Source organism: Papilio machaon, chromosome 2 (genome assembly GCF_912999745.1).
Source record: "Papilio machaon chromosome 2, ilPapMach1.1, whole genome shotgun sequence".
In the NCBI taxonomy this organism is placed as follows: domain Eukaryota; kingdom Metazoa; phylum Arthropoda; class Insecta; order Lepidoptera; family Papilionidae; genus Papilio; species Papilio machaon.
This window is the reverse complement of record NC_059987.1, coordinates 6,460,735-6,487,011: the sequence shown is the minus strand read 5'-3', so window position 1 is coordinate 6,487,011 and position 26,277 is coordinate 6,460,735. Positions and strand designations below refer to the sequence as shown.

General features: G+C 34.9%; 1 protein-coding gene across 4 annotated transcripts; it reads left to right on the top strand.

Moving 5' to 3' along the window:
* The first annotated feature begins 3,979 nt into the window (after nt 1–3,979).
* Nucleotides 3,980–25,237, top strand: LOC106708947 (phosphatidate phosphatase LPIN2). Of its 4 annotated transcripts, none has more exons than XM_045680790.1 (16): nt 3,980–3,998; nt 10,003–10,335; nt 15,250–15,482; nt 16,128–16,610; nt 16,692–16,787; nt 17,562–17,941; nt 18,916–19,054; nt 19,627–19,819; nt 20,557–20,714; nt 21,484–21,725; nt 22,032–22,141; nt 22,351–22,499; nt 22,763–22,901; nt 22,984–23,199; nt 23,388–23,491; nt 24,752–25,237. In XM_045680790.1, exons 2-16 carry the CDS (start codon nt 10,147–10,149, stop codon nt 24,912–24,914), a joined length of 2,994 nt encoding a protein of 997 aa, XP_045536746.1. In that variant the 5' UTR covers nt 3,980–3,998; nt 10,003–10,146; the 3' UTR covers nt 24,915–25,237. The 4 variants fall into 4 exon arrangements, with proteins under 4 accessions (XP_045536746.1, XP_045536750.1, XP_045536740.1 ...); XM_045680794.1 differs by lacking the exons at nt 3,980–3,998; nt 24,752–25,237 and adding exons at nt 4,473–5,016; nt 24,191–24,647; XM_045680784.1 differs by lacking the exon at nt 3,980–3,998 and adding an exon at nt 4,474–5,016.
* The last annotated feature ends 1,040 nt before the right edge of the window (nt 25,238–26,277 follow it).

Here is a 26,277-nt window from a genome sequence, read left to right as displayed (position 1 = left end):
ACTAATTATATACATAAATAAGATACTTATTTTACGCGACTGAAAAAAATCTTTGTTACGTTTCCAGTTATTAGTAAATCAATTTTTTAGTTGCGTGAGCAAAGAAAATTTCAATAATTATTTATGTGCCTATTAATAAATTAAGATATTACCTATTTGGTACTCGTTTTCATTGGTAGTTAAGAAGTGCTCAAATAAATATGCTTTTGGTATAATACATATTAAAAGTAAATAAAAACAATTTTTACACAGACTTTCTACATCTACTTACATTCTAAAGTTAGTTGTTAGGCAAATATTTTAACAAAATCCTATAAGTTTGGAAAATTCATTAGTGTATAAGGTCAGATATTCAATCTGGGGCACAGACCTCTTGACAAGTCTGCAAAAAGAACTACACAAAAAAGTTGTTGGTGAATGCAACAATGTTTTTTGTAAGATCAAATTTAAATACTTTCTCTTGTTAGACATGATGTAAAGCAATTCTCATTTATGTCATTGCAAATGCTACTAATGAGCGTAGGATAAAGCTATTTAATCTATGAAAGCAATCTAAATATTGATTTTTTTTTATGATACAATTATTCATTCAAAAAACAATATCAATAGATATATGTTAACCTACACTGGACTCTGGAATAGTGTAGTATTTTATTAAATCTATTATGATCAGAAAACCTTTACAGTACAAATTTGAATAAGCCTCAAAAAAACCTATAGTAAATTTTTTAAAGGAGTGTTTACGTCAACAATATTTTTCTAACTATATAATTCTGCCAAAGGAATAATGTTGCTCCATAGATGGGAGGTGAAACCCCATTTTACTTTTATTACCAGATCAAACTCATCTATTGGAGTGAATAATGTTTTGAAAGACCAATACAGGACGATTATCAAGACAAGAACTTGAAATTGTTTTATATTTACAATGTTTTATTACTAATTTATATTTTTGGTGTATTTTAGAAGTAATTTTTAACTATTTAGCTTATATTATATTTAATTTTAAGATATTTCTCCCGAGTAGGGTTGGCAACAGGCAGGTGGCAAGCTGTAAAAAATTAGGCCAAAACTTGAAGGTTTATAAAACCCTGTGTGCCGAGCCCACATGAGTGGGAAAAGGCCGGTGAGATCTAAATTATTTTCTTAATGCTTGCCTACGAAGTAATAAAAATCTATGTGTAGAATTTTAAGTCTCTAGGCCCAGTAGTCTTGTCTGTTCATTGATGTATCACTCAGTTACTCTTTTAATACTGAGAAAAAAACTTATACAATAGAATCCTTAGTCAAAAATATGATGATTTAATCCAACTTACCTCTATCAAAAGCTGCATAGTTTAGGTGCTAGAGGCCTCCAAAGTTAATATTTTTTTACAATTATTTGAATATCTTGATAATTCTTTAATATTTAAACATATTGAAACTATAGTTTTAGTTAACAATCACACATTTTTGTAGAACAAGCCTTTGTTATGAAATCAACAGGCGGCTTGAAAATACACATGTACAAACAATATTCAATAATATTGTTGTAACTGCCTGTAGAAGCTCATTTTTTTGTGGATAGTAAATTTAAAATACCTATAAATTTTGTATTTTTTGCAATTAAATCTGACTCTTTAGGGTAACTTTTATCAAAGTTTACTTGTTATCTATGATAATTAAAAAAAAGTTAAGAATTACACTACTACTGTAATTACACTACACACTAAAGTAAGCATTGTGATTTTATAAAAAACTTACATTAACTGAATGTATTGAAACTTTTATGTTGTCTAATATTGCAGGTGCAATTGCCATTACCACTGTCATACCATGTGTACCTAAATTACATATTTTTTTATTATACAATTAATTTAATTAGATTGCATAGAATCTATTATTAAGGTATGGTTACATAAATAAGATATGTAATATTCATTTAATTCCATTATGTGCTATTATGGAGTAATATTGACTTAAAGCCACTTTGAAGTAACGGAATATGGTTTCCATTATTCTCTAAACATAGATTAAATCTTACAAATATTATAAACTAGCTTTTACCCGCGACTCTGTCCGCGCGGAATAAAAAAAATGCACACAAGATAAAAAAGTTCCTATGTCCATCTCCTAGTTCTAAGCCAGCTCCCCATTAATTTTCAGCTAAATCAGTTCGACCGATCTTGAGTTATAAATAGTGTAACTAACACGACTTTCTTTTATATATATAGATAGATGCGAAAGTTTAAATAATTGGATGGATGGACAGATGTTTGTTTGAGGGTATCTCCGGAACACCGCAACAGATCTTGATTAAATTTGGCACAGATGTACAACAAAGTTTGGAAGAACACATAGGTTACTTATAAAGTTTTTTTCTAAATTTCTCGCGGTCGGAGTCGCAAGAAAAAGCTAGTGTACCAATCAAGTATCCAAGTTAGTATTCACACCATAGAGGCAGACTTTTCTGATCATTGGTCCTTCTTTGTTAAAACTCTCGTTTGTATTAGAAATAATATATTTATTACTTTTAATGTCCAAACTTCCGGGTTGATGAAACAGTTATAGATTTGTATCACATTTGTTATCATTTGACATTGAAAATATTTACACAGAGAAAGGATATCAGTATAAAATACGGTTTGGCCTGTAATAAAACTGTTGTTTTTTTAAATACGTCTGTTTTAGGTATGTAGGTTTGTGGACAGCTGACTTTACACTACTTTACAAACAGACAATCAAATCTTTCCTCTTTATAAGTTTTGGTAGATGAATCTTGAAAAAGTGAGGTAATTTTCTTTATATGTATTGTCTATGAATTGTAATTATCTATTTTCTGGTCTATTGTATATCTTCGTCTTTTTCTTAAATATAGTCGAATACCTTTTCTATGGACAGATTGATAAATATACAACAATATAATAAATTGTATCAAATTTGAATTTTAGATTACTTACATTTCTTATCATTATAATTTATCAAGTTGGTTATTTTTTGTATTTTCTTGTCTAGATCATTGTCAGTCACGTTGTAATGGTACGTGAAATATATTTTTAATAGATTATCTTTTGTATAAATGCCACTATTCTCAGAATATTCATTAAAGAAAAATGTATTTTTTTGGTTTCTTTTTAGTTTCAAGATATCATTAATTATCACATTGATTTAAATACGCTATATTTTTTATTTTCAATGCTTAAGTTAATTCAAGGATCAATTCTCCATTCAATATAATTTGACCTTGTATATTATAATATTTTATGCACATCACCTGGAATATCGAGGTAGAGTATATTGTACGATTAAGTTAATCATACGAATGTTATAAATGCGAATGTTTGGATGTATGGATGGATGTTTGTTAGCTGAAATTTGGCATATTATGTAGAACGTAGCGTGGAAGAACACATAGGCCACTTCTTTACTTTTTCCGGCGCAGTCCGAGTTTCCGGCGATAGCTAGTATAGATATAATCTTCATCATTATTTAAGAATTCTTCCGACTTGTCGGTGGAGCGATTTCCAGCTTTCACTGAACTGAGTTTTCTCTTTACTTCCTGATACACTTCAAGTATGTTCAATTTATTTTTAATTTTATAAAAAAAATTATATTCAAATATTGATTAGAAGTATTTTTTTCTGATAACTCCGCATTAGAATGTTATCGTAAGAATGTGCATTAATAGAAGGCCATCGGGACGATAACATTTTGTTTACGCGCATACGCATCTAGCTTTCGACGTAGATGCCTAGGCAATTGTGACCTTTAGTAAATCGTTTTACGGTTCAAAGCATTTCGAAGTCTGTTGGTAATTTAAGAGTAACCTTGACGTCTTAAATAATACGCAACAGGCTACGTCACGACACACCCATCGCTAGACAAATAAGGTGGCTGTGAATACATACAAACACGTATTTAATTTCGTATAAATACCATTTGTAAAGCAAATTAATCTTTAAATTGTAGAACTGGTTTAGTGACATTTGGATTTGAATCTAAAATTTAAAGGCGTTAAGGTTAGCAACAAATTTATTTGTAAATGTTTAGAATAAACAATGGAGTTAAATAATTCGCGTAAAATAAGCTACTTTTATTCATGGACAAATTTTGCAAAATATTTTACAACAGCAGTGTGTTTAGTTTTTATTATTCTAAGGCACCATTAATGAAACCGCTTAATAATTTCATCGTAAAGTTAATTACGCCATAGTTATTTGATGTCATGTTTGCGCTAAAACTGGATGTTCCACATTGAAAATGTATGAATTTTTTTTAGAAATGTCAAACTTCTGGTGTTATACGACTCCATCGAAAGAGAGTAAGATGAACGACTCTTGTTAGGTAGCAATATTGAAGTTTAATTTCTTTTTTATTTAAATTAAGCATTGTTCCTTTGTTCTAGAATCGTAATCTGCGATGTGAAGCACACATTGAGTTAAAATGCTAAAGACAAAACTCTTATCAAATTGATTTAAGTGTTATTATTAATTTTATTATGTTACATAAGACGTGCTTGACAATTACGTTTATACAATTAAATTCGTATATACGGCGATTAAAACATTTATCACTGTTTACCGATGGTCATATACGCAGTGTGTCAACTGTTATCGGGTCACATGTGAATAATTCGTTTTGTAAACGCGACATACACTTCCTTATGCCGAACGCACTTTCGCAACGAGGTGGTGCGACATCACGCCACTCCGCGGCCGTGGCAGTCGCGACGATACCACTACCACGTTGAACGTTCCTTGTGTTGTGGGTGTGTAAACTCGAACTACACTCGACAATCTGTCGCAACTCACAACTGAGTACTAGATCGTGCCAGTATAGCAACGTATTCAGTACAGTAATCACGCGTCTTTCGTCATTTGCACCGCAAAGTTTTTACCTCACGAACAATTAATTGGAAATCTCATGACGGTTTATATTTCACGACTTTGAAAACGTTTTAAGCCTCAATAGTTTTCCTGAAGTATAACTGTTATACTTTGTGTTTTTAAGTGATCAACATTGGTTATTGTTTTCTGGGTATGTAACTTTCTTCGCATATGTTTTATACAATGCTTTTAATTCAACAATGCTGCAATTGTATCAACAAATATCTGTGATTATTCACGCGATTTTTCTTTCATTTTATTTAATGCTCTTTCAAACATTTTCATCCTAAGCACATTAAGTCCTGTCTGCTCCTAGGAAAAACCTAAACGTACATATACCATTTTTGTATATTGTGTATTATAGACTTATTTACTTTTTGGAAACAATATTATTATTTTGTCTTTGTAAAGTAAATATTTATTGTTTTCGGTAACTTATTAGACACGCACCATGTTGCTCAACGAATACGCGGTTGTACAGCAAAGAAATAAACAAGATAATAGATAAACACCATCGTCGAACGTCATTTGTTTTTGTTATTACTGACAAATGAATCATAAGGTGGCGCATTTCCAATTACTAACATAACATATGAATGGCACGTAAGAAATGTACCTATTTCCTTTTATAACTTTAATTGCTCTTACATGATTAGGCAACTCAGAATAAATAATGACAAATATCTTTGTTGTATAAATAATTTAATTAATAATTTCGTTGTGTAACTTGATTCTGTTATGGAGACACTAATTCAATTAGAGTAAGTTGATATTATACAATGTACAAGACCGTGATTAAATACTTTATAGGTTTATAGACTTGATTATTTATTTATTACACAAATAATAAAATTCAATAACGTCTTTATTTTTTTAGAACGATTGTCGATATTGTTACTAAGTTGTAATGAATTGTTTCAGTTCGTAAATACCAAACATTAATTAAACCGAAGTCATCGTGTTTTCCATTAGAAACAAAGAGTAGACGTTGCTGTGTTATAGCGTTGATATGGTAATTTGTTCTACATGAAAATATTTATTTTTCGTATTAACGTATTTGTATAATAGCGACACGCACAGGGCAATTCAAATTCAATTATATTAATCATCTACACGAGTAATCGTATGTTTTGTTATGTCATAGGATTAAGTTGATGCCAAGTTTACTTTAATGAGATGACAGTTACTACACTAGTCCAGTGTGGTTGACTAAGAATCCCTAAGTTGAGATAGTCTGTAACCACTAGTTGGGGACGTGTAAGCTGAAGACAGCAACTTAGCAGATACTCGCAACTGTATCTGATTCTATGCCATATATATTTATCATTACAATTTCATTGCTGTACGGCTTCCATTTTGAAGGGAATTCTGATATTTATTCGCTGGCGTTAATGTAAAACTGTGGTGGGATAAATGACATTTTCTTATTACAATAACGTTGTTCTACTATTGTATCAAATAACAAAAAAAAATCATTCACACTGCTTATCTCTTTGTTTGTTAACTTTGGGCGTCGATGATCACTTCGGTGTTCGCGCCGCTCGTTTGCCCCCTTCTCTTATATAAAAAAAAAAAACAGTAGAAACATAAATTTTCAACGCTGGACATTTTTAAATATTTTTCTCTTATACCGTGGGTTTCTATTGGCTCTCATTGTCTATGAAAAACAGAGGTAATATCTTTTGGAAGGTTGTTTTAACAGTCCATAGTGAAGACCAACGGTTAACGAGATTATTCGTCGTACAAATAATACTACCAAGATATATTTTTAGTTGCGTATACAAATGTTTCTAGAACATAAAAAGGTGCAAATATACTAACGTTCGAGATTATGCCGGCGCAACGGTCGGTTTTGTAATATGCCTGTAGTCCACACCTTCAAGGCTACAATGTTATCATACAGTTGACACGTCGGCTTGTCGATTTATTTTATTTGTTCACAACAAAGAAGCGGCAGTTGGCCGGTTCATGCGCCTCTTTGTGGCATATCGTTGCCTTTTTTTTGTCTTACTTATAATAGACTTCATTTTATTGCAACGTTTCACTAGATATATACTCCAACACAATTCATCCGTGATGATATGGAAAGAAGGCTAATTGTTGTTTTCACTGCCTCGTTAGCTAAAATAAAATGTATCCGGGCATTTTTTTAATCCATCGTATAATACGGTTTGTATCGACCTGTATATCATAAAGTATCAATACAAGTTGCTAAGATAACTTTTACGTAGGAGGTTTGCGATTTTTTTTTAATTGTTAAATTCTTTAAATCATTTGGCCACAACCCAATGAAATGTGGGTCGTTTTTTTACGTGAATTATAAAGTGAAGGTCAATTTAGTCTGGTTCAGTGGCAACCAGCTGCTAGACATTTGTATCTGTAAAAAAATTAAACGTAAATTTATTGAAAATCATTTAGCTTTCTGTGCTCAATATCTCTGTTCTAATGTAAAATCATAGTACGAAAAAAGTTTTTAAATCCAAAAGCTTCCTAATTTTTGCCTAAATTCTTTTAAAGTTTTGTTATAATCTATTTCGAGCGGTAATGAGCAAACAATAATGAAATTAGCTATATTGTGTATGCTTGTATATGTATTGTTTGATCTCTGACACATAACACATTGAACTTGAAATCCTTGGGGACTAAAATAAAATTTGGCACTTGAAACATTTGACGCATGAGCCAGGGACACCTGCCCTTCTCAACTCGCTTGTGAATGAAGCCCAGAATATTATACAGTAAAATATGCAATAACATACATTCGCCTCTGTAATTATATTCTTTCACGTCTTGATAGACGTCTCTCGACGCGGTAATTGTGTACTGTTTATATTAAAGCGCTGACGAGACGACACGTTTTTACATTTTGTAGCCTTCTTAAGACAGTGTGTATCTTGATTTCATTGCAACGATAGTAAAAACATCGACTTCATTCGTTTCCAACATGTTGCGTCACAGAGTATTATGATTGTTTTATTGTTTTCTATGATATCATATGATTTGTAATATGTAATTGTATAAAATGTGCATACAACTTATCTGTTTGCTATTCTTGTGAATTAGTCATTGTCCGAGCTACACGTATTCCCGTCGAGACCGGCGGCACAGCGGGGGCAGAGTCCGCTTTTTGCGACAGTCGTCACGCATGTCTCTGCCACGTGCTTTTACAAATGATATTTACACATTTGCGCTATTGCACCACAATACATTCATCATTTTACTTTATGTTACATCCGGGCATTTGCCTTACATCCGTATTCACCTATAAACATTTGTATCTAAATTTATCTTTCTAAACAGGTGCAAAAAGACTTATGGAAGAAAGGAAATGAACTCTTTTCATTCGTGTCAGAGGTAGCGTTGCCAGGTGTCCGGATAAAGCCGGACATAGTAAGGCTTTTTGATTGCGTGTCCGGCCAAAATAAACGGTTTTGGCTTTTGTTAGGCTTTTTATATTTCCCAAACGAGAGTGCACCTATTACTACTGAGACAAAATCCTAAATAATATAGGATGTCCGACCTTTCTACCCAAATGTCCGGTTTGGCGACCTGGCAACCCTAGTCAGAGGTCCTTTTTACAATATAGGAACAGTTTAATTCATACACAAACTAGGCGATTGTCATAAAAAGTAACGTTTAGCTATTTTTACAAGTTTGTGAGATACTTTAAATGATTTCATTTCCGTTGCTTAATTTACATTGGTGTACTTAGTGATTCGTAATCAAGTTGCGTTCAGTTGCAGTTGTAATTTATTCTAACGCCACTTACAAATATGATTTCAGTAAGTATAACCTCAATTTGTACGATGCACACGCACGATAGTTTCATTACTAATTGAGGTTTTTACGTCTGGGTCAGCAGTCGGTAGTCGAGTGCTATTCGCGCTTGCATCTCGCGCGGTGCGTGCAACGTTGTGTAACAACATCCTGTATATGTTGCCCGAAGCCCGATACGCCGAGTGCAATGACTCGACTCCATTCCTCACCACTGATTTGTTTGGAAACATTTTAAAGAGTTTTGGTATACGCCAAAAGGGAAATAAGCGATACATTGAACAGATGGTGTAAAGATGCGATTGTGATTATTTTGAAAGTGTAAGCAGTGTTTACAATGGTACTTTTAGGTATGAATATATAAAGCATATAAACAAGAGGGATGACGTCATATAAAGAATTTAGAGCATTGGACCCACTTGTCACTGTCGGGCGTTAACAGGGAGCTGTGTGATATTGCGCGCAGATATTGCACTGCGACCATGACCGAACTGTAAATAATTTTAAAACCGCACTAAGAATTTACCACGTTTATGAAGTTTATTTATAAGGTTGCCTTAAATTTATTTTTAATGATATTTAAATTTGTGCCTTTTGATAAAATAGGTAAGAAGTAGGTCATTATTCATAAATAGTGCTGATCAGATCTCATACTTAAATCTATTTTTATACAATAATTGATAACTACATTACTGTGCAAGATAAAAGACAACAGAATAGCAAAAGAGTCGTAAAAAAAATAAAACAACTAGGCACAGATACTTATATGAAGAACTCAACAAAAATGAGTACCGCCAAGAAATTTTTTACTTGTTTCGTTTTATATGTATTGTCTTATCAATTTTATTGTGTTTAGGAAAACGCACAAGCAACACAACGTTCATCATTCTGTTATCACAGCTTTGTGCGTAATTTGTTACGTCTCGCAGGAAATTTTGACCTTATTCCGTGATACGGTCATGACAGATAACAATTTATAACTATTTGATAAAGATAAATATTTCATCGCATAAATGTTTTTTAAATATAATTGTAATTGATTATTTAAGAATTTTCGTTAATCCTTTTATCGTCCTAGATAATAATTAATCTTCTTGTATCTTTTGTAAAGGAATTAAAATTAATCGGAATTTAAATGTAATTTATATAAGCTATCATATTTAACAAAATAGAAGCAGATTAAGATTTTAGCAAAAGTTTCATATTTATAAATGTGAGGTTTGTGCTTTCTACTTGTAAAAAAGATTTAGGCACTTAGCACTGATACATAATCGCTAAATTATGCAGGGGCTTATCTTTTTTCCGCGAGAATAATATTGAATTTTCACAACTCATTCTTTATATAGTAATTTCTTTGTTTCAGGAGTTTTAATATTTTCAACTTCAAGCAAACATACATAATGGGGTAATCGGTGAGACGATCAAACAGAAACATTGACATTTGAGTGTATTTTAAGTGATAGTGACAGATTGTTTGTAGTGTATGCGAGTGTAGACATTCAGCGCCATGTATTCTATGAACTATATCGGCAAGTTCATCGCGAACTTTCGCGATTTCTACAATGAGATAAACAGCGCAACACTGACGGGCGCCATCGACGTCGTGGTTGTGGAGCAACCCGACGGCAGTTTCACCTGCTCACCATTCCACGTGCGCTTTGGCAAGCTGGGCGTGCTTCGGTCCAGGTTCAAAGTCGTAAGTACCTTTTAACTAGGCCTACTTTGAATATAATGTTTACAATATTCTTCTATGTGACCTATAACAAACGGTTTGCCTGATTTTGGAAAGTGAAGTGTCGATTTATTCATATTCTTAGAGAGAGTTGGATGTTTTTTTTTCTCAACTAATTATTGGATGCTTGTTTTTTTTGCAGTTGATATTGTTTATTGATATCAACAGTTTAGTATGTAAGTTGATTAGGACGCCATCTATGCAGGTGAAAGTTAAATCAATATTAATAAAAATAATCTTCGTTAAAACAATCAGACCGTACCACAATGTAAAGCCGCATTCACATTTGCCTGACGTGTCGTGTCGTGATTCTTTCTGTCGTGATGGCTACTGTTCACATCTATGTGACGCGTTATGACGCATTTTTAATCAGTTCCGTTATAGCTCTCGGAGAGTTTACACATTCGCAATGTTTTTTCATGAATCATCCGATTCGGATTCAGATTATGAAGAAGATATGCAGTTATTGGCACTGGCAACACTTCTAATAAAACAAAAAAAAGAAGAAGATATTGGATACATCCAGTAAATACAAAAAGATAGTTTAGTTTTAATAGATTGATCCTTATATTGTTTACATTTTGTATCATAAATCGCTTTATATTGTCGTACGTACTCGATCAGCTCGTCGTCCATACCTTCTGACGCGTCACAACACGACACGTGCGCGTGCACACTAGTCCGACCCGCTGTGTCGTGTCGCTGCGCCGTCCCCCGCACCTCACCCAACTGACGCGGACCGGGATCGCTACTGACGCGACACGACACAAGCCATCACGACACACTGCGTCAGAGAAGTGTGCACGCAACCATATTAATTGTATGAGACCGATACCTTTCTGACGCATCACGACACAACACGTCAGGCAAATGTGAACGCGGCTTAAGCCGCATTCACATTTGCCTGACGTGTCGTGTCGTGATGCTTTCTGTCGTGATGGCTACTGTTCACATCTATGTGACGCGTTATGACGCATTTTTAATCAGTTCCGTTATAGCTCTCGGAGAGTTTACACATTCGCAATGTTTTTTCATGAATCATCCGATTCGGATTCAGATTATGAAGAAGATATGCAGTTATTGGCACTGGCAACACTTCTAATAAAATAAAAAAAGAGAAGAAGATATTGGATACATCCAGTAAATACAAAAAGATAGTTTAGTTTTAATAGATTGATCCTTATATTGTTTACATTTTGTATCATAAATCGCTTTATATTGTCGTACGTACTCGATCAGCTCGTCGTCCATACCTTCTGACGCGTCACAACACGACACGTGCGCGTGCACACTAGTCCGACCCGCTGTGTCGTGTCGCTGCGCCGTCCCCCGCACCTCACCCAACTGACGCGGACCGGGATCGCTACTGACGCGACATGACACAAGCCATCACGACACACTGCGTCAGAGAAGTGTGCACGCAACCATATTAATTGTATGAGACCGATACCTTTCTGACGCATCACGACACAACACGTCAGGCAAATGTGAACGCGGCTTAAGCCGCATTCACATTTGCCTGACGTGTCGTGTCGTGATGCTTTCTGTCGTGATGGCTACTGTTCACATCTATGTGACGCGTTATGACGCATTTTTAATCAGTTCCGTTATAGCTCTCGGAGAGTTTACACATTCGCAATGTTTTTTCATGAATCATCCGATTCGGATTCAGATTATGAAGAAGATATGCAGTTATTGGCACTGGCAACACTTCTAATAAAATAAAAAAAGAGAAGAAGATATTGGATACATCCAGTAAATACAAAAAGATAGTTTAGTTTTAATAGATTGATCCTTATATTGTTTACATTTTGTATCATAAATCGCTTTATATTGTCGTACGTACTGGATCAGCTCGTCGTCCATACCTTCTGACGCGTCACAACACGACACGTGCGCGTGCACACTAGTCCGACCCGCTGTGTCGTGTCGCTGCGCCGTCCCCCGCACCTCACCCAACTGACGCGGACCGGGATCGCTACTGACGCGACATGACACAAGCCATCACGACACACTGCGTCAGAGAAGTGTGCACGCAACCATATTAATTGTATGAGACCGATACCTTTCTGACGCATCACGACACAACACGTCAGGCAAATGTGAACGCGGCTTTAAGAATTCATCAATGTCATGTACAGAAAGTTGTGTGTTAACTTTTTATAGCATTCTATGTTATTGAAAATTAGATGCGTATTGCAAAAATAAAAAGCGGATATCATCGTCATTAGACGTGAGTGTTTGCTTTTTTAAATAATAACGAATCTCAAACTCGATCGTTAGAACGACAAAAAAACGATTCGAATGTATTTTTTTGTGATTATAACATACATCAATGTCTACTCATTAACATGGAATAAAAACACGTTACCATTCGCCGCTAATGAACTGTTCACATATAACTTTGTCGTGTTCACTCAAGTAATGCTAAGTGTTACGTAATCATTTGCTAGAGACGATTTATAGTTATTGTAAAAAAACTTTTGTATTACGCGTTTTTTTAGTTAGTTATAGGCACATACAAAATAAATGTGCAGGTTTTAAATTAAGAATAGAGATTTAATTATATGACTACTTCAAAGACACGTGATTAGTAATGAAAATAACCACTGTTCTTTTGACAAATAAGAAAACGCGTCTTTATTAAGTTGGGGATGAGATCACTTTAATATGTTTTCAAATAAAATTATGAATAGTGAATTAAGATGCATTGTCTTTACTTCCAACTTCATATTTAGGTTATGCGCTCGTTAGAGCCAATGTATTTATATACCGTTTTAATAAACTCCGTTACTATATAAGATTCTGTTGTTCTCCAAATAGCCATCAGTTTTACTATTATCTTATTTTAACGAATTTTATACAATTTAATAAATTTTCTGAACAAGTATAGTAGAAAAATATCACATGACTTTATTATTTATTTAATTAATATTTTCTGGCCTGGATACTAATCCTTTTGGCCGGAAGTTTATTAAATTTCTGTTTGTTGCCAGACGTCGTCGTTTAAATTTTAAATTTATTTGATTTCATATTTATATAAAATTTTGAAGATGATTGCAATCTCTGCTTGCGAAGAACTTTTGATGAGAATTACATATTAATTTTTCCGGTTCCAACAAATGGTATTGTTTATTTAAAATATGAATTATATGTAACAAGTTGGTTTTAACTTAGAATAAAAATTAATATACAGGGAAGGTTCAGTGATCGTTCGCTTTGTTAATTATTATATTAGTCGAATTCACACAGATATGATAAAAATACAAAGGTGGTTTAAAACGTTGAACTTATTTATTTATTAAATTTAATATTTTTTTGCATTATCATGCTACAATTCAATTTTAGAATGACAGCATCTATAGATAGCTTTAAAATCTTTTATTAGTATGCTTAGTACGAATATTATGATAATAGAACAAGGCAAAATTGAACAATAACCAGTTTATTTAGACACATTCAAGGTGGAAGGTCTCCTGGATTTTTTCTAAAATGGCGTCCACATGTAATGTTAATTGCGTTTTAACATCATAATCTATGTTAAAGTTAATATCAATAGTGAAATTATCTATAGTAAATAATTTTACGACGAGCATCCATTGTCAATGTCCGACATACCTACGTATAAATAGAACAGGAACCGACCTCACAAGAACTCGCCGTCGCGTCGCGTCAGGGACATGGTTTTTCGCAAACATTAATATTCTGATCGAATGAGTTTATAAAGATGTTACAAACATTTTAGTTAAAAGAACGTATTTTATAAATCGAAGAACGAAGTAAAGAATTTTATTAATTTCGAAAACTTCTCAGGTGTGTTTGTTGTTTTTGAGTAATCTTAAAATTATTCTTGATTCAAATACCGACAATGGAGTTGATAAATATCAGTAAATTGTTTCCTAACCAACGATCATATTACTGTATAATTTTACAACGTTCTAAAATAGAATACTTTCAACAAAAAAACTTCCTTTCTGTTAGACCATTTGAGAAGGTATGCCAATATCTAAAACGATGTCGACGAGACGAGTTCATCGATTTCGTAAATTACATATAAATGAAGCGTGTGTAACCGATTGCGATATTAAGAAGTATACGTAATATGTCGTACGAGACACGATCTGAGACCGAGCGAAATGTAGACGCTTCGCCTCGCCGGAATCATACCGTATAGTCCATACGTGTCTAGAATGTTCTGCAGTGAAAGAGTTATCTTGCTAGCTTGAAGTATGTCTGTCTTATTTTATTTAACCGTGAGATGGTTACAATTTCGCTGCAAAGAATGATAAGAAGTTAAGGAAGATGTAATATATTGTGCATTAAATTTAAAATTATGATTTTTTTTTGCAAATTAAACAGGCTATAAATGTATTTCTGTGTATTTTTATAAAATTTTAGATGCCAAGGTTTGCAGACGATATGCTTTTAGGTGTACTGTAAAACTTTTTGGCGCGAAAACGATTGCCAAAATGGAATAGTAAAACTACGTCCAATACGACTCGCCGTGCAAATTGGAACGATGCCTACAAAAAATTGGCACGAATATTTCTCATCTTGTTTTTTTAGTCCAACGTTTCTTCTCCTTTCTTAAGTGCAAAATATTATTACAATAACATAAGCTTGAATGTGATTGATTTAATATAAATGTCTATTTAAAAATGTTTGCAAATGTTATGCAAAATTTTAACTGTTTTGAATTTTTTATAAATATTATTTTTCTTCTATGCATATACGAGTATTATATTTTTATTTAGTATAAGAGGTTGAGCTGAAATATTTAATAAAATAAAAAGTGATCACTTCTATATTCTCGCTAGACACTTGCAGATATAAATGACCGATGCCACAAAGCATTACAATAAAATGTATGTTTCCCAGGTCGATTTAGAGTTGAACGGTGAGCAGCTGAACATACATATGAAGCTCGGTGAGTCGGGCGAAGCATTTTTTGTAGAGGAGGTCGGGGAAGACGAGGCGGAGTGCTCGGCGCACCTCGCCACCTCGCCCATACCGGCCTCGCGCTTCGACGACCTCTACGAGCCTCGCCGCAGAAACTCCCTCTCTGCTGTCGAGCCCGATCACGGACAGGCCTCGGACTACACGAAGCGACGGTAAGTCACTACTGAAGATTAACCTAAGAACGTAAGGATAAGCGCCTTAAGACTGGTAACTGGTAGATGTCGCCTTAAAATATATTGACGAGTGTGTCAAAAATATACAAAGTTTTCTATTTACTCTTTTACAACACTGACAGAATTAAATTACCGCAAAAACTAAACTGGAAAACTAAAGAATAAATACTACCAAGGCGACATAAATTTAACAGAATCTCAAGTCGGGTTTTTGCACAAAAAAAAGATCGATTTATTCTTTCAATGCGACAACAGCCATCGATTACGTTACTTCCTACTTAACTGCTGTTAAAAGTAGAAAGTTAGTCGAATCGCATGCAGCGACAAATGCTTGCGATTTACATAAACAATATGACTTGTGTAAATAGTAAACAATGGCATTTTGTGCAAACTTATGATATCAAGAAGCTACCCCATTGTCCTCAAGTGCGCTATGATATGATTTACCAATAGCATTACCGCTTATAGGAGAAAGTCACTTGAGCCAACAACCCACCGTAACAGCGTCCTCCTATTTATTAATAGTAGAAGACATCAATAATAGTGTACTAAGAAATTCATCGATCTTCAATGCTTTTATATTTAAGATTGCATGTTTTTATAGTTTTAATTTTATTTGTTTAGATACACAGCTGATGGACAAACTATGCAGAAACCCAATTTAAGTAAACTTAAAACTATAGATGTTCAAGAAACGAAAAATGACAATGAAAATGAAGCTCTATTTGAAATGGACGGCCTAGACGAGGTTTCGGTAGACTGGGTCGACGCGAAGCCGAAGACTTTCGCAGCCACAAAGCTCGGAGAAGCGCAAAGCGAAGCGAATCAGGTGGTACAAAAGATAAGCGCTAACAACGACTTCCGTCCGATAGACGCTGCGCCCGCTAATCAAGAAGAAGTAAAACAGAACGGCAACGGAAAGAAGAAAAAGAAGACGAGGAAGGTCAGCGCGAAGAAGAAGCACCAAAGAAAATCATCGACAAGCTCAGTTTCGAGTCAGTCGGATCTCGCCAGTTCGGAGCCGCGCAGTTCTCAACCCGCTTCCATTCAGAATAACGCGGATATTAATTTCTTCAGTGACACAGAAGCGAATGCAGCTGCGCTTAGGTGAGTTGAATCTTGCATGGCCACGATGTGTTTTTAAAGTGTGTGTTGGATGTTTGTTGATTGAGTTGGGGTTGATTGCAGCGAAGAGATGTCAAATTTGAAGCTAAACGGAGACAACCGCATCCCACTGGCGTTGTCAGATACAGCGTTCGAGGTCCACGCAGCCTCCAGACATGCGTAAACATTGTTCTACCATAACCTCACAAACTTGCCTCGCTTGCTATCACCTTCACACTGTATGATTAAATCGTGTAAAAGTATACTTGGTTTTGATAAGCTTTCATTAAATCTCTATTGGATCATTGAGTATATTGGAAGTATTTAGAAAATATTTGTTTTATTGCTAAACGTAATGTACAAAATCAAGTAATTAAAAACAAAAGTATGTCGCTCTTAATATTGTAGTTATCGCTCTTATTCGAATTGCTTTATGTTATCAACAGAACAAAATATGCAAATATCAATAAATAAAGTAGTTTAAACTGTATTTAGGGTGTTAAAGATAAAAGTATGTATTTTTCTAAAAACAGAATATTTTAACGCATAGCTTGTGTATACTCGTACTTGCACTAACTTTGTTTCCATATATCGCACAATGCCTATTATATGTCGTACAAAAAACTTAACATCGCAATATTTTAGTCTGTGATGAAGAATTGCTTCCTTACTTAAGATGCTACTCACTATCAACGTGAATTATTAAACAGAATTAAAGTAAAAAAAAAATTAAATTGAAATTAAATTTCGATATGGTATTGTTATGGCGTATTTACAATTAATATTATCTTTAAGTTAATTTATAATCAATTTGAAGAAATCCTCCATAAATATATTATCAATGTCTAATTAATCACATGATAATTATTCACAAACAGAAAAAATATTTGGTAGGATTCTGTAAGTTCTTTTTTTAATTAGTGACGTAGTAATAACGTACAATACAATGTGCAGCAAGGGGTCACGGAGCGGCACGCCCGTGCAGTCCGACACCGAAGTGGAACTGTCGCGGGCCACATCTGGCGACAAGTCGTCACAATCCTGGCGGTGGGGGGAACTGCCCGAGCCGCCACTGAGAGGGGCGAGTGCCGCATCCCCTGAATCCTCTGCATCACCAGCTTCCCCAGCGTCACCCGCCTCGCACGCTGAGCCGCTCAGTTCTGATGAAGAGCGGCCAGGAAGACGAGGAGTTCTCAGTGGCATGTTCCGCTTCATGTCCACTAAGGATGCGAACGAAGCGACCACAGAAGGGGTTTACCTTGACGACCTGGATCGTGGACAAGTCGATCCCGATCTCTATTTTCCTAAACATCACACGGAAAGGTATCGCTCAGGTAAGCTGCTTTTAGAATATTTTATACTAAAACTGTCACTATCTCATTGTTAGTTACTCCACGATGTTTAAGAAACGGTCACATGTTAGTGGACTTGAAAATCTAAATAGTCGAAGCAAAAACCAAAAGCAAGTTCTGAGTATTTTACAATATAGTCTTATCTGTTTGATTTTCGTTATGTATTCAAATATGATAAAGTAGATCTGTATGTACTATCAATTGTAGAATTTTTTATAAAAGATATCAGTATTTTAGTCATATTTGACTCATTCATTTTAAGTAACAAGCCGGATGTTATAATAATTGTGATTCACATACATTATTTTCTTGTTAAAAATAAATAGTCATATGTATTCATTATTCAAATTAAATTTAAAATTGCAGCACTAACATATAATTTTCATTAACGTTACACATAGTGTTTCTCCTTAAGTAATTATTCAGTAGCTCTGGCATTACTCCGTATATCATTACATTGTTGTAGGGTCGTATAAAAACAGTTGACTTCGCCATTTAAAGGTCAATGGTTGCTCCACCTGCCATTTTAAATGTTAATTTAAATTCGAACGTAAATACGATTTAATCAATAATTTGATGTGCTAGTTGATGACCTAAAATGATACACAAAAATAGGTGTTGTCTAAAAGATATTCGTTTATGTCGATTAATAAATCGTGCGATGCACGAGGAAGGAAAATGTTAACAATTTTCCTTACGAACACTTCAGTCTATCCTTATACATTATTTTTAATTTTCAAGTATCGTATAAATTATTTTGTAATACGTACGTACGTAAACTTAATGTCGAAAATTGTGACAAAATTAGGCGAACATAAGCAGGGGTTTGCTGTTATGGGGTTCGAAGTCAGCCGTGTTTCGTTCGAAATTGCGAGGTGCCGTTAATTTTGGACGGCATAATAATATTCATTTTTACTAGCAGTAGTTTATCGTTTATAAGTTAACCGTGTTTGCAGTAAGTGGAGCTGTTCCGCAAACGGGGGGTCCAACAGAGGAGGAATATGAATCAGGGAATGGGCCCTCTCTGCCGCAGTCCCCGACCTCGTTAGAACCCCCAGCTATCGACTCTGATGATGATGACAAGATACTGAGCAAGTAAGTATATTCAGTGGTAAAAAATGTCTAGCATGCTTAAGAATACAAATATTTCTATTAATAATTTAATTAATAGAATATTTCTTGGAAATGATGAAAATAGACTTTCCAGTTAGTCTACAAATTCCTACCATGAAATAAACCAAAGATAGCTTGTATATTATTTAGACATCTCTCGTTTAAAATGCGGACTGGATGACTCAGCGAAATGCAATCGCATCTTATTTCACTGAGTGAAATTGTGCAATCGCGATGTTCTCACACGTTGCAATTGACGTCATCGCTACTTCAATGCAATAAAGACGAACTGCAACTTCTATTTTATCAATGTTGAACACAAGAGAAACAATCCGTAATATTTCAATTTATTTGCCAAATGTTAATTTGAGTCAAAATTGCATAAAGTCAAAGCAACTTTGTTAAGAGGTTTTGTAGAATGCGTTATAACTCTCCATCTTTAACATACATTTATTTAAGGTTATCTTTTATAAATGATTGCCAAAGGCTAGGTTAAAGATTTCTTCTTCTCCTTTGTCTAAGCCTCTGTTAAATGATGTGCTGCATATGTTCAGGGGCCAGGTGTCAGTGTACCTGCGCGAGGGCGCGGTGTCTCGCTCGCTGACGTTCGAGGAGTTCTGCGCGCGCGGCGACTCGCTGCTGGCGGAGGGGCGGCTGGAGGTGCGCGTGGGCGAGCGCCGGCTGCCCTGGCGCAGTGCCGGCCTGCTCATACTCTCCCTGCTCGCCTTTAGACGACCTCTGCCTAAGGTATCTGGACATTCTTACAGGAAACTGCGAAACGGATTGCTTCACTAAAAATTTTCCTTATAAATAACACGGTTAAGTCTGTAATTTTTTTTATAATTTATTAGGGTTGTGATAAGACACATTGTAGCCTCGTAGATGCACATATTTTAATATAGATGTGGTCAACAATAGTGCATTGACTTTTGTAATCTCCATTTTTGTTTTTAAAATCAGTAAATGATATCTATATAGCACGTGTCAATTATACATCAAGCTCGTGTTTGTTGCGTGGTAACTTTATCACTGAAAATTTGAACAAACCGAACGTAAAATATTGCACGTCTCCACCACGATACAATCATGCGTCCCGAATGAACCGGACACTTGAGTATAAAAAATAGTGTCACATTAAAAACAAGAAAGTTGATTGTATGAAATAGATCAATGATATTAACTTGAATATAGTGAAACGAGGATATCTGGCTCGTTGATAGAGTCGCTAATGTCGCGGTTACTTCTGTCAGAAAATATGTAAAACCTATATGGGCATAGAAAATGACGTAAAATCAAAAACAAGGCAGCCACGTTACCAAATGAACCTCGTGACACTTAACATCGGATAGGAGGGCGCTAGTGAGCTATCATAATTTTAAAATGTAATTGTAAAAAGTTATTGGTCATTATAAACAAATGTAGAAGAACCTCTGCTTTACTGCTCAATGTTGACCTCCTGCCACATTCAAATTTTCCGTGCACAGCGTATCCTAGAGGAGCTGGACAAGGTGGGGGGCGGTGTGGGGGGCGCGGGCGAGGTGGAGGGCGGCGCACGCGCAGGCGGCGAGAGCGCGGAGGCGGGCGCCAAGCCGCGCTCCTACTCCTGGTGGAGCTGGCGCCGCTCCAACGCTGAAGCCAAGAGGTAAGACATGATGGGACTAAGGGCTTAGATGTTAGTACTTTTAGCGCAAAACTGCGGCCACGTGTACGCTTTTAGTACGCTTTTTATGCAGGGATTAAATCTTGTGAGGACTCGTTTTCCTCGTTTATATTTAATATACATACATATATAATTTAATGATTTCCGATGTGCCAAAAACTTTATCATTCCATTAAAAAAATAAAGTATTATTGCATATTGCCAATAATGAAAATTTTCATAATGATAAATGTGTATGTTGTTATTTTTGAAGTATAAGGGTTTTAATAATAATAGTTTTGTTGTTGATACTGGCAACACTCCAATTGAAATGCCAAAAGTTTAGTCATGATATGAACGTAAATACTTTTTTTAACATTTACAGCATTGTCAACGTTCACTAAAAATGATACATATTTGATGGTATGAATCGACAAAATTAATGTTTTCTGAACAAAGTAAAACAAGTAGTATGTTATAAATGATAATATAATTTAAAAAAAATACAAATAATGATTATGTCAATGGATACGATTATCATCGTAATTTGTAATCGGTCGATTAAAACAAAGAACAAAAGAATTGTTTTAATTCGATAATCTTCATATTATTTTGTAAGATAAGGTACAGAAAAAAAAATAGAATTAGATTTATAAAAATAAAGTAAAAAATATTAAATTAAATTCTTATTTAAATCCTTCTGTGTGTTCACAAAATATATTCAGTTTCGTTTCGTGTAAATTAATTTGTACAAAAACGTTCTATTCTCTAGAACTGAACCATCTCCAGCAAAAGAAGAAATTGTCAAAGATCTCACAGTGTCACAGCAAGCACCGGACACAGCTAAAGAGCTGAAAGTGACCATCAATGAGGATCAAATTGACTCCCCGGGAGAGGAACAAGACAGGGATACTGAAGAGACTAACATTAATGACGTCATAGAACCCATAGAGTTGACCCCGACTGAAGATGTCGCAGAAGTGTTGCCAGTTACGAAACAAACACATATTAAAGGTAATAAAAATTTTCGCTTCTTTTTGCTTAATCATGTATTTTTGGGTTTCCCATCGTTATTATTACATCATCTCTTTTATTGATCTCTTAAAATTCATATTTCAGCCAGTTTACAAAAAGTCTTTACGAACTGCTCTATAAATATGTTTTGGTTAGAAGTATGTAGGTACAATTTAATTTTACACGGTAAAATATCGCTAACCACATTTTGGTTGAATGTTAATTGGAAATACCAGTAACTGTTTTGTAAGGTCGTTGTTTTCTAGTAACATTGATAATGTTTAAATGAGGTTATATTTGTTTTAGATGATCAAAGGGAGCAAAGTTCGTCTGATTCGGAGCAGGAGAGTCATCAGAAACCTTCCAGACGTCATTCCACATTCCGCAAAACGTTGCGACTTTCCTCCGATCAAATTGTAATTAATTCAAAAAATATATATTTAATTTTTTATACCCAGACAGATAATATGGAACTATTTTTTTTTTCATATGTATACGTCCATTACTCATGTTTTTTTTATTCTTTGTCAGTTTAAAAATCGAAGATTTTTAGTAAAAAGTGATTATGAATGAAGTTTATCATGTTTTATAAAGCTTTTTTTCAAAAAAAAACATATATTTGTAGAAAAAGTTGAACTTGCGCGAGGGTATGAACGAGATGGTGTTCAGCGTGACGACGGCGTACCAGGGCACGACGCGCTGCAAGTGCAACGTGTTCCGCTGGCGGCACGACGACAAGATCGTCATCTCAGACATTGACGGCACCATCACCAAGTGAGTACATCAAACAGACGTACGCATTATACGTATACGTGCACGTACACGCTTACACGTATAGACTTTCTTACAATGAAAAATAACCGATATTAAATGACTGTTCATAAATACTAGTCAATATTAACAGTATCACTTTACTTATTAACAACGCATAAAAACAGTTATTATAAATATTATTTTTTCGGACTTTCTAATTAATTTACGTAATGTCAAAACTTTTATTAAAACTCTTTAAAACTTGACGTTTTCCTCGTGTGTAGGTCTGATGTGCTGGGACACATCTTCCCGCTGGTGGGCAAGGACTGGGCGCAGTCGGGTGTCGCACAGCTCTTCACAAAGATCAAGAACAACGGCTACCAGCTGCTCTACCTGTCCGCGAGGGCCATAGGACAAGCCAGGGTGAGTGCCCTGCTTCTTTTGCTCACATATAAAATAGAGTCTTTTGTTAGTTAAATTAATATATATTTGTATGTTGTGTCAGGTGACTCGCGAGTACCTGCGGTCTATCCGTCAGGGCGAGGTGTGTCTGCCGGATGGACCGCTGCTGCTGAACCCCACGTCGCTGCTGCGCGCCTTCCACCGCGAGGTCATAGAGAAGAAGCCCGAAGAGTTCAAGATCCAGTGCCTCGCGGATATCAAGGCTCTCTTCCCTCACAACTCCAACCCCTTCTATGCTGGATACGGGAACAGGGTCAATGTGAGTTAAAGCACTATTTTTTTTAATTGTTGTTATGTTTTGCTCAGAGATCTTTGATTTATTAATATTGTGCATCAATTTACATAAATTATTTAAAAAAAATATATTATTAATAGCCGCTTCTCTTAACAAGTGTATGTAACACTTGGGTATTTAAAGGTATATAATACAAAAATTTGTTCTAAAAGGACGTATGCGCTTACCAAGCTGTGGGCATTCCCATCGTGAGGATCTTCACCATCAACTACAAGGGCGAGCTGAAGCACGAGCTCACGCAGACATTCCAATCCACGTGAGTACACACATACATTGTCATACAAGTTTATACAACTTCATACATACACATGGAAACATAGACAACAACAAAATTATATCATTATTAATAACCATACAGGCATCAAATCCTAGCTTATTTTGCTGTGATTGTTACAGGCCATATCTTACTTAATATTATAAATGCGAATATTTAGATGGATGGATGAATGTTTGTTTGAAGTTATCTCCGGAACGCCTCAACAGATATTGATGAATGTAAAACATAGTCTGGAATTAAATTGTTTATTTAGTTTATTATTAAGTTATTTAATTCCGCGCGGACGGAGTCGCTCGCGATAGCTATTTCTTATAAACCCTTGTTAGCTAATAGCTTTTCTCATTAAATAACAATATGCTTTATATTTTGCTTACACCAACCAGTTGTATGCTTAAGAATATATATAGAGACTGCACCCTTCATATTGCACATTCCTGAAACATTGAAAGCTCACGAGTAAAGTTTATTGCATACGTAAATACTCGTAATTGCAAGTATTTCTAAGTGTAATTTAACAAGGCGTTTTAAAAATGTATCTTTACTTGCTATGTACTTGTAATATCCAGTCTAAATTATAATATATTCTATGTTTGTATGTATGTCATAGTGTATTATGTTTGTGTGAATGGCTAACATTAACGAACGTACAATGTAATAAGTGAGCTATTTCTATTTCAGTTACCACGTGCAAAGTGACATGGTCGATGATTTCTTCCCGCCTATGAAACGTGATAACGTTGTTAAAAGCTAGCGACGATAGATTTACTAGATTAATTAAAAAAATATATATTGGATTAGTTCGCGCCGCATCCCCCCTCCCCCCCGGTAAGCCTGTTGGCATGAATATAGGGGCTTATCACTTTGAGACCGCGATATCATCAGTTCCATTTGAGCCTGACAAAATAACTTAACTTATAATTTCCACTAATAAAGATCAGTAATCATCGACTTGTCATTGGTGTGTGTGTGTGTCTATCTGTCAATTGTCTCTCAGAGGCTGTCTATGTGTTGGTATTTTCAATAAAGACGTGTTACATCTCTTTCATACAAACTAGTCAAATACATAAACAGCCACTAATGCTAACAAACTCTTTATACATCTATACTATTCCGCCAGCAAACACACTATTTCTATAACTTTGGTGTTGGATTATAACTTTTACATAACCTAATAATTAAATACAAATTTATTTATATTATATTTATCATTTTATCATTAATGTATGTATATTTGATCAGGTATTCGCACATGTCGGTGCTGGTGGACCAGGTGTTCCCGCCGGCGCAGTGCGAGCCGAGCGGCGAGTTCTCGCACGCCGTGTACTGGCGCGACCCTCTGCCTGCCGTCACCTTGCCCTCCCCACCTGCCGCACACGCAGCACTCGCCGCGCCCAAACACTAGATACTGTCTCCAACCCACCACTCCCCACCACATACAACATCAACAGACAAAATCAAACATTTGGGGAATAAAGCTTGTAGTCGCGTTATTCTAAAACGTTTCTCAGAAGTTAACTAGACTGAGACTAGAACTACTAGACCAGCGTAACACTACTAGCCTATGAAAGGGAGAGGCGCAGCATCCTAGTGTGAATAAATCCTACTTGTCCTTTATTAGCTGTAGTGTTTGACTCAGCACAATACCTACTAGCGAAGTGATAGAAAAGCACATATTAGGAAGAGCACATTGACAAATACTGACTTAACTGTCCCCTCTACCTTGACTACGGCAAATTACTGTAAAAGTCAAAATAGGATGAGACAAATTTTAGATTTATTACTCACAATTTTCATATATACCCACATCAACGTAATTAATTTAATATTACAAGTAAATATAAAAGTAGTCAAAATACGATATCAACGTAAATAATGAAGATATTTTCACCAAATTAATTTAGAAATAAATCACATTTTTTCAATGTTGTATACTCACAATTTGTATTGTAGTATTTTTTTTTTAGAAATACCCACCGCTACCAAATGCATGCCAAATCGTAAATATATGTTAAATTTTGAGTACCCTCATATCTCATACAAACTTTAATTACTGTAGACAAATACGAATTAGGAGTGTCGTAAATTATTTTGCGCTTTCTAATGATATAGTTAACTAAATAGCCTAACAATAGCCTTTTGACAACGCTAGTTGTACCAAATTTACATTTGATTGAAAATGATCTTTACTAAAATATATGATATTCAAATAGATGCCTTCTGTCAAATCTATAGATTTTACTACAGTATATTGAATCTTTGATTAAATATGTTATTTGTTAAAAACATGTAAAATGGCTACGTTGTATGTTAAAATTTATAGTTTGAAAGGAATTATAATATTTTATACATATCTCAACCCCGTCTATTTAATTAGATTTGGCGATTGCATCTTAAAATGTATGATTTTTTTGGCAAAAAGGCGATAGCTCAATGTATTAACCATCATTGACAATTATTCTTTGTTACTTATTGTGACTTAAAATTATTGTTCAATCTACTTCATCTATTCATTAGAATTATTTGTAATATTTCAATTTTAGTTTTTATTTTAAGACATTTATGAAGACTATGTGTGGACTTTGCGGTGAGAGATGACACACTAGCATCGTGTTAGTTGACATCGACTTTCGTATCGCGGACAAAATACCCGTGTGGCATTCCTCTAAGGGTAACTCATAAAGATATGGAGTCTTGCTGACTTTCTAGTGTTAAACGTAATTTTTTTTATGTGGCTACTGCACATCGGTGCTATTGTAAGGCTACAG

What these genes read in the sequence shown, in the direction of transcription:
- LOC106708947 (XM_045680790.1), top strand. Translation starts at nt 10,147, where the DNA reads ATGTATTCTATGAACTATATCGGCAAGTTCATCGCGAACTTTCGCGAT. An exon ending in ATTGACGGCACCATCACCAA is followed by an intron (nt 22,500 to 22,762) that starts GTGAGTACATCA and finishes CCTCGTGTGTAG; the next exon opens with GTCTGATGTGCTGGGACACA. An exon ending in ACGCAGACATTCCAATCCAC is followed by an intron (nt 23,492 to 24,751) that starts GTGAGTACACAC and finishes ATATTTGATCAG; the next exon opens with GTATTCGCACATGTCGGTGC.